The sequence below is a fragment of the Erigeron canadensis genome, chromosome 9 (genome assembly GCF_010389155.1).
Source record: "Erigeron canadensis isolate Cc75 chromosome 9, C_canadensis_v1, whole genome shotgun sequence".
Taxonomy (NCBI): domain Eukaryota; kingdom Viridiplantae; phylum Streptophyta; class Magnoliopsida; order Asterales; family Asteraceae; genus Erigeron; species Erigeron canadensis.
In genome coordinates, this window is record NC_057769.1 from 9,687,382 (window position 1) to 9,696,225 (window position 8,844).

The following is an 8,844-nucleotide window of genomic DNA, read 5'->3' on the forward strand; positions in this document are numbered from 1 at the left end:
GACATTGGTGGAGAATCAAACAAGCCGGAAGATAAAAAAGCTCAGGACGGATAATGGTCTTGAATTTTGTAAAAGAGAATTTAATGACTTGTGCAAGAAGAGTGGGATTGCTCGACATTTGACTGTTGTAGGTACTCCACAACAGAATGGCCGGGTTAGCTGAGCGGATGAACCGCACTCTTATGAACAAGGTGAGATGCATGTTGATTGAGTCTGGATTACGGAAGATGTTTTGGGCAGAGGCAGTTACAACGGCAGCATATTTGATTAATATGTCGCCATCTTCAACCATTGATCTACTTACGCCTATGGATATTTGGTCTGGGAGTGCACCAGACTATAATGTGTTGAAGGTGTTCGGTTGTGTTGCTTATTCACACGTTGATGAAGGGAAACTTGAACCCCGGGCAGAAAAGTGTATTTTTCTGGGTTATACTAAAGGTATCAAGTGTTATCGTCTATGGAGGTGTGCAGATGTTAAGCCCAAGGTAATAAACAGACGAAACGTGGTCTTTAATGAAGGTATGATGTACAAGGATACCTTGAAAGAAAAGGCAGTAGAGGGTACTCCAGATGGTGTTCAAATTGAGGTGGAGCTGGGCAGAGACAATCATAGAGTTGCTGAGAGTGAGGTTGAAGTTCACGGGGGCAATGATAATGATGATGATGATGATGTTGTTGACAATGAGATTCCAGATAATCCACGAGTTCCGGCTTACAGTATTGCTAGAGATAGAGAAAGAAGGCAGCAAGTTAAACCAATCAGATTTAGAACTCAAAGTAACATTGCTGCTTATGCTTTCGCTGCTGCAGAAGAACTTGATACTCATGAGCCTCTAACATTCCAAGATGCGGTCACTTCAGTTGAAAAAGACAAATGGATTAAAGCTATGGAAGAGGAGATGAATTCTCTATGCGAGAATCATACTTGGGAATTAGTTACATCACCACGTGGTCAAAGGTTGGTGGGTTGCAAGTGGCTGTACAAGATCAAAGAGGGGATTGAAGGTGTTGAAAAACCAAGGTATAAAGCAAGGTTGGTAGCTCAAGGATTCACTCAACGTGCCGGGATCGACTATAATGAGGTATTTTCTCCTGTCGTTCGACATTGTTCTATTAGGGTCATACTCTCATTAACGGCTTGTAAAGATTATTAGTTGGAGTAGTTGGATGTTAAGACAACATTTCTTCATGGAAGTCTTGATATGACTATATACATGAAGCAACCTCCTGGGTTTGAAGAAGACAACAACAAGGTGTGCTTGTTAAAAAGATCCTTATATGGTCTAAAGCAGTCTCCGAGGCAGTGGTACAAACGATTTGATGAGTACATGGTTAGTAATGGGTTTTGTAGGAGCAATTATGATAATTGTGTATACTACAGGGAGTACAAGCCAGGGGAGCACATATATCTACTGCTGTATGTAGACGATATGTTGATTGCATGTCGGGACAAGGCTGAAATTGATGGAACCAAGAGTTTGCTGAAGGCAGAGTTTGATATGAAAGAACTCGGGGCTGCTAAGAAAATCTTGGGTATGGAAATCATCAGAGATAGGGGCAAAAGAATACTAAAGTTGTCACAAAGCGGGTATGTTACTAAAATACTGAATAATTTTAAAATTGCTAATGGAAAGCCGGTTATGACACCTTTAGGTCCACACTTCAAGTTATCAGCCAGAGATTGCCCAAATAATGATGTTGAAGTGGAGAAAATGAGTAAGGTACCATACGCGAATGCTGTAGGAAGCTTGATGTACTTGATGGTATGCACTAGACCGGATATAGCATATGCGGTTAGTATGGTGAGCAGGTATTTGGCAAATCCGGGTAAATGTCACTGGGATGCGGTGAAGTGGATTTTGAGATACTTGAAAAGAACTACTGAAGTGGGTCTAGTGTATGGTGGAGATCAAGGGAAACACGTAGATGTGATCGGTTATGTGGATGCGGATTATGCAAAAGATCTTGATAAAGGGAAGTCAATAACCGGGTATGTGTTCATGATTCAAGGGTGTGTGGTTAGTTGGAGAGCCACACTACAGCACATAGTGGCGTTGTCAACAACGGAAGCTGAGTACGTGGCACTTACGGAGGCCATAAAGGAGAGTTTATGGTTGAAAGGTTTTTTGTTGGAATTGGGGGTGGAGCTGAGATATCTAGCAGTGAATTGTGATAACCAAGGTGCAATTCAACTCTCGAAAAATCAATTGTTTCATGAGAGGACAAAGCATATCAATGTAAGACTACATTTCATCAGAGAGATCATAGAGTCTAAAGAAGTGGAGGTGGTGAAAGTTGCTACAGAAGATAATGCTGCTGATTACTTGACTAAGGTTGTGCCAGGGTCCAAGTTCTTGCATTGTTTGAAGATGCTTGGTATTGGAAAATACTAAGTTTGAGAATATACTAATAAGGTGGAGATTATTGAATATATTAGTAAATTTAATAATTAGTAATAATAATTATTAAATAATTGTAACTTAGGAATTACTTGTTAGTCAAGGTTTTTTTAATTTCCTAAATGTCATCACATGGGTCGGTTGTTAAGTCGGCAGAAAACAATTGTTAGGGATTTTCCATTAGTATAAATAGAGGATGTGATGCCATGTATTAGCTATCCCAAAACGAATAATACTTGTTCAATAAAAGAGTTTTATTCGGCCATATATCCCTTCCGTTTCTTTTCGATTTCTCTCAGTCTTTTATTACAATAAGTGTCTTAGTTTTTCATTATAGTCGATTGTTGCTGCTGTTCTGTTTCTTATTCGAATAATATTGCTGCTCTGTTTTTATTCTATTCGAATATTAGTAAGGTTCCAGTGGGTAGTCTTAGGCTTAGGCTGGGATAAATCAACTTAAGGTATTGTGTTATTCACGCGTTTTGTCCAACAGGGAAGAAAAGAAGCGCAGCAGCAAGCATGTAGGCTTGATCATCATGATCAACATCACCGGGTTCCGTTCGAATCCATGTAGCATGTAGCAAGAATGAAAGCAGCAAGAATGCAAGAATGTCGCGACAATAAAGCAAGAGCAAATAGCAAGAATAGCAAGAGAAGGGGATCCCGCAAGAAAGAAAGGAAAGAGCAAGAAGTAAGGAGATTCGAAAAAAAGGAAGCAAGAATGAGTTCGAATCAACAACAACGAACACAAGAAAATCAGGAAGCGTAAGTCTCATGGCTGTTAGAAGCACTGAAAGCAAACGGTAAGTTCATCGCAAAAGAAAGGTTAAGACAAAGCAAACGGCTTTGGATACATTTCATTCGGCAGATGAAAGAAAACAATGAAATGGGTGGATCTGTTTTCTTGATCGTGGAAGAAGACTCATAGATGTGTTATGCACAAAACGCATTATTGTGAAACAAAAATAGCCGGTGGTGGTGGACTATGGGGATTGACATGATATGTGATGCATTCATGTGACAGTCCTCGATTAGAATTTTTTTAACTGTTGGTCGGAAAAGTTCATGTGAAGGAGAAGTGGTGGACAGGGGAAGAGAACTGGGCTGCCGTTGAATGAAAAGAAGATGGCTTGGTTCCTTGAGTATATGGGTGATATGGTATTGTGGTCTAAATGATCTAGTTTGTGACTTTATTGAATAATGGGTTTACTGACTCAAGATCCCCATGACTCATTGTATAGGATTCATGGCAGAAACTAAACAAACATTTTCACAGCAATTCTTTAGAAGCAAAAGGTACGTGTGTTGTTTGGAAGTTAATAAGCTAGAGTTATGGCAAGTTGAAGATAAATGTACCAGGAGTGAATGTGGGGTTTTTAAGAAGCAAATGAGAACGGATATTTGTAAGAATGGGAAGATCGAAGCCATGGAAAACCGAGCATGTGTTCATGTAACAAGACTGAGACGTCAAGATTATGGGGTTGATTGTTAGATAATCTTGACATGATTAAGTTGTTTTATGAGTTGGTCTTTAATTTGTGTCCTTAGTAAGTTAAGTTAGTGTCTGTAGTAAGTAAATTAAGAAGTCTAGAATTTTATATCTATATGATATAAATGGATAGGAAGTCTAGTAGTAATATGCACGTTTGTTTGATTGCTTAGGAGGTTTTCACTTTGACAAAGTCAAGATGGCAGTTAAGAGGAGTGAGCCACGTTTTAGACTTTTAGGATGAAAGTGGTCCATGTTTGTAAGGCTATATATAGATTGTCTTTGTTGAATGAAAGAATGCACTTTGTTTTTTCCAAAGCACAAGTTTCCTCCAATTTTTCATTTTTTCATAATATTATACATAAAACCAGAAAGCACATAAGACCATTCGTAACCGTTCATCCTTTCACCTACACTTTTTCATGGCACATCATCATCACCTTTTCATTTCTTTCACCTTCTATTTTTCTTCTTAACCATTCACCTATCATTTGGTCCCCACTTATAATTAATTAAAAACATAATACCTTTAATTTTAAAATATAAAGTATATCATATCATACTACCAAAGTATATATGGGTCAAGTTTGAAAAGATTCCTCCTGTGTGGTCCAGAAACTAGAAATAGAGTGTATGTGTGTTTGACCCATGATGACTCAACCACATAAAAACAAAAAATCAACAAAATTTCGGTCGGTGAAATGAATAACCGACTCCTTTGCACTGGTACACTTCACCTAGCTTACTTAAGGCTTTAACCTTGTTTCACTTGCCACATCATTTCATTTCACCTATCTATCACCTAGGCCTTATAAATGGTATAAGCGACAGTTCTCTACAAAGGACTGACCGTTTGTGTCTGACTCAAGAAGTGCAAAAATCTAACATGGAAAAAAACTATGCGAACATGTAAGCAATATCCTAACGACAACATCATGTTTATGTTAAAAACCAAATATGAAACAATGAACAAAGTGAAACAACAACTCGGGGTGCGAATTGTGAAATAACAAAATCCGAACAGTGCGACCAGATATATTAAAAACGGAACTTAAGATAGGATGAATAATAGGCTGGTTGTCAATTAATTGTCATTTGTTCTTTTTAGGAGAATGCAGGGTGCATAGTCAGGTTTTTTGTAGGTGTGAATGTTCATGTTAAAAACGGAAAGAGACTAAAACTGATGCAAGCTACTGAAAAATAAAACGAAGAATAAAACCAAAATGGGTTGCCACCAAACAAAAATGGATAAAAAAAAAATAATCAAACTGGCATATATAACGGGTCAGGTGGACGAAAAAAGCCCAACCTAAAACCAAAACCAAAACAATTCAAAATCAAAAATTCAAAATAGAGGGAAAAAAATACACACTCACTTTACCAATTTTTCCAAATTCACTGCCGTTGCAAATTTAAAAGACGCTCCCCCCATTTCAAAAAACACACACACACATTTCGATTTATTCATTCATTCTTCTCCAAAAAAAATCTGAAAATGGAAGACAAATACGAAAAGCTCGAGAAAGTCGGTGAAGGAACCTACGGCAAAGTCTACAAAGCCAAAGACAAACAAACCGGCCAACTCGTCGCCTTAAAGAAAACCCGACTCGAAATGGACGAAGAAGGAATCCCTCCAACCGCTTTACGCGAGATCTCGCTTCTTCAAATGCTATCGAATTCAATCTACATCGTCCGATTAATCTGTGTTCAGCATATTCATCACAAAGGCAAACCCTTACTTTACTTGGTTTTCGAGTACCTTGATACAGATCTCAAAAAGTTTATCGATGTTCATCGAAAAGGACCGAATCCGTCTCCGTTACCGAGTTCGCAGATCCAGAGTTTCTTGTTTCAGTTGTGTAAAGGTGTTGCTCATTGTCATGGCCATGGTGTGCTTCATAGGTATAAATTTTGTTTGTAAATTTATATTTTTTTATAAAAAAAAATTCGATTCGTTAAATTGATGAATCGTTTTTTTGTAGGGATTTGAAGCCGCAGAATTTGCTAGTGGATAAAGAAAAGGGGATTTTGAAGATTGCTGATCTTGGTCTTGGAAGGGCTTTTACTGTTCCTCTTAAGAGTTATACTCATGAGGTTTTTTATTTTTATCATAATTCGTATATATATATACATGTATCTATATCTATATTTTATAACATAATTGTCCTCTTTTGAAAAGATGTTAGATATAGTTGATTAAGTTTCCCAAATAAGCCCTAGATACATGATTAGGGTAAAACCGTAACTCGTATTATGTTAAATTTAAACTAAATGGGTAAACGGATAGCGACCCCCGTTCAGGCTACCCTGGAAGAGTTATGCTTTTGGATTTGATGTATATAGCCTAAACCGGTATTTCAGTGGTCATTTTGTAAACTTTTTTTTTTGGTGATCCTAAGATTTACCCAGTGAGGTAACGAGGTTTGAACCCTGGTTTCTTCCAAGATGGTTTCTTGTTAAATGTAAACCGTAATATAATAGTCACATTTTCTTTGAACTGTCCGGTTTTTGTGGTTGTATATTTTAAAAGAAGGAAGGAGGACACAAGGTGGTTGGGTATTAAATTGTACATAGTAATTTGTGTTTGTATTGTTGATTTTTCTAGGTGATACTGAAATTTTCTTAGTTTGGAGTTTGAAAATTGTTGATGTGGTTTTGCAGATTGTTACGCTTTGGTACAGGGCGCCTGAGGTTCTGTTGGGTTCGAAAAATTACTCCCTTGGTGTTGATATGTGGTCTGTTGGATGCATTTTTGGTATTATCTTGAAATTCCCATGTTTTTGCTTTCGTTTTTGTTTATGATATGTGAGGGTTTGTATCTTTTTCGCTTTACTTTTTAGTGTTTGGTATTACTACTATGGATTGTAGATTTAAAGTGGTTAACTATCTTTCTATCAAAAGTGATAATTCATGTAACATCTAAACATGCATCACATAAAAGTATCAGAGTGTCAAGACTCTTACCTTGAATCATATAATAGTTAAGTATTTTAGTATTCAACTATTCATTATGATTTAAAACTTGGCTGAAATCTAATGGCATAAGTGTTAAAATCCTGTGATCTTGTTGGTTTGGCTGTATTTTTGGTATCTATCTACTCCTCTTTAATCTGCTTTCTTCAACATTTGTCTTTTCTTGTTTATAATATGTGATCACCATTTTTTTGTAGTTACAGTTTTTAAATTACATTGTTGATCAAAGTGTTAGTCATTGTGTTCTGCGTTTTGAGAATTTAGTGATACTAATTTGGATTGTAATCTTGTGCAGCGGAGATGGCTAGGCGACAGGCTTTATTTCCGGGTGACTCTGAGTTCCAACAACTACTTCATATTTTCAGGTTTCTACTTGTTTTGCACAAATGCTTTACATTGAACTAGACAATATAAAGGGTGGCAGCATCGTTGCAGAATGCTCTTCTAGTTACTCACTTATAGCAATGAGGCCTAATGATAACTGGAACTCGAACAAAAGTACAAAACTAGATGACTCTGCAATGATTTGAAATTCTGTTTTATACACAACACCAAATGCAGTAGAGGTGACAACTTTGACCCATAGTAACTGGAACTTGAACAAAGCTAGATGCGTCTGCAAGGGTTTGAAATACTGTTTCAGTGTTTTATACATTGTATGCCGTAGAGGTGACAACTTTGACCCATTTGTCAATTTATGTTGTTTATCTAAAACTCTATGGGAGCATTTGACCAAATCGATGGTCAAAGAGGTTGAAAGTTGGCGAAAAGTCTGTATTTCACAAGCATACGAAGTTGTATTTATGGAATAATGTAGAATTGCTGTGTAGGCATGAGCAAATGACCGGATTACCCGAGACCCGGTCCAGGCCCGCCTGAAACGGCCCACCCGACAGCTTAACTGGCCGGGTTTCAGTTCTGATTTTCATGCAACTTCAGGTTTCGGGCCAGCCCGGGTTTTGAGCCGTGCTGAAAAGGATGAGCAAACGTCCCGAAATCCCCAGAACCGGGCTTTGGTTTTGATTATCGTGCATCGGCGGGTTTTGAGTTTTGCCGGGTTGGATCGGGTTTTGACCACATCTCATGCCTTGTTGTAATCTGAACTAATGATGTGACTAGTTACCCAACGTCTACCCATCTTGCTATGTGTAGTAATTCTAGTCTACATCAATGATGCCAATGTTGAAAGTAAAATGTTGATCCACAGTGTCATTTGTGATCTTAATTGAACTTGCAGGCTCCTTGGGACTCCAACAGAAGAGCAGTGGCCAGGGGTGACCGATCTTAAGGACTGGCATGTCTACCCGAGGTGGGAACCTCAGAATCTGGCGCGTGCTGTTCCGTCCTTGGGACCTGATGGTGTTGATCTTCTACAGGTATCTATCTGCAAATAATGCTTTGGGTTTTTAAAAATCAGGTTTTGTGAAATACTGATATAGGTGATCATGTGATTTGTTGTTTCAGAAAATGCTGAAGTATGACCCGGCTGAGAGGATCTCAGCCAAGGCTGCTATGGATCATCCATATTTTGATAGCCTGGACAAATCCCAGTTCTGAAGCATTTTCACCTGTGACTGGATTGAAAGATGGCATCATCATCTTGGTGATTTTAATGTGATGTACTGTTTACAGTTTGTGTGTTTTGTCCAATAATGGTTTTAGTATTTCATTTAAGTTTGTGTTGCATTTTTTTTTTATCTAACTAAAATGGCATGGACCTACAATTCCCCATTGTGATTACAATTCTTTGTTATGGAACAGTTTCTTTGCTGTTATTGTTGGTTGGGTTGTCACAATTTTAACGTTGCATATCATGAAATCTCATTACAATTCAATATACATGAATATACAATAATGGTGCAAGCTCTTGAGATACGAAAACAAAAACTGCAGAATGTTATGCTGCAGTTCTAGACCCCTGCAAGAGGTCTGTAATTCCACAAACGTTGATTGCTTTTTACAGCTTGTACCTAGTTCCTG

The 8,844-nt window shown here is 37.8% G+C and overlaps 1 protein-coding gene across 1 annotated transcript; it reads left to right on the plus strand.

Moving 5' to 3' along the window:
• The first annotated feature begins 5,219 nt into the window (after positions 1-5,219).
• On the plus strand, positions 5,220-8,639 carry LOC122581921 (cyclin-dependent kinase B1-1). Its single transcript, XM_043754237.1, has 6 exons — positions 5,220-5,793; positions 5,874-5,985; positions 6,553-6,646; positions 7,160-7,229; positions 8,102-8,240; positions 8,329-8,639. Exons 1-6 carry the CDS (start codon positions 5,387-5,389, stop codon positions 8,419-8,421), a joined length of 915 nt encoding a protein of 304 aa, XP_043610172.1. The 5' UTR covers positions 5,220-5,386; the 3' UTR covers positions 8,422-8,639.
• Positions 8,640-8,844: the final 205 nt, after the last annotated feature.

Coding starts and splice junctions, on each gene's coding strand:
- LOC122581921 (XM_043754237.1), top strand. CDS start 5,387: ATGGAAGACAAATACGAAAAGCTCGAGAAAGTCGGTGAAGGAACCTAC. Junction 5,794..5,873: donor GGCCATGGTGTGCTTCATAG/GTATAAATTTTG, acceptor GTTTTTTTGTAG/GGATTTGAAGCCGCAGAATT. Junction 5,986..6,552: donor TTAAGAGTTATACTCATGAG/GTTTTTTATTTT, acceptor GTGGTTTTGCAG/ATTGTTACGCTTTGGTACAG.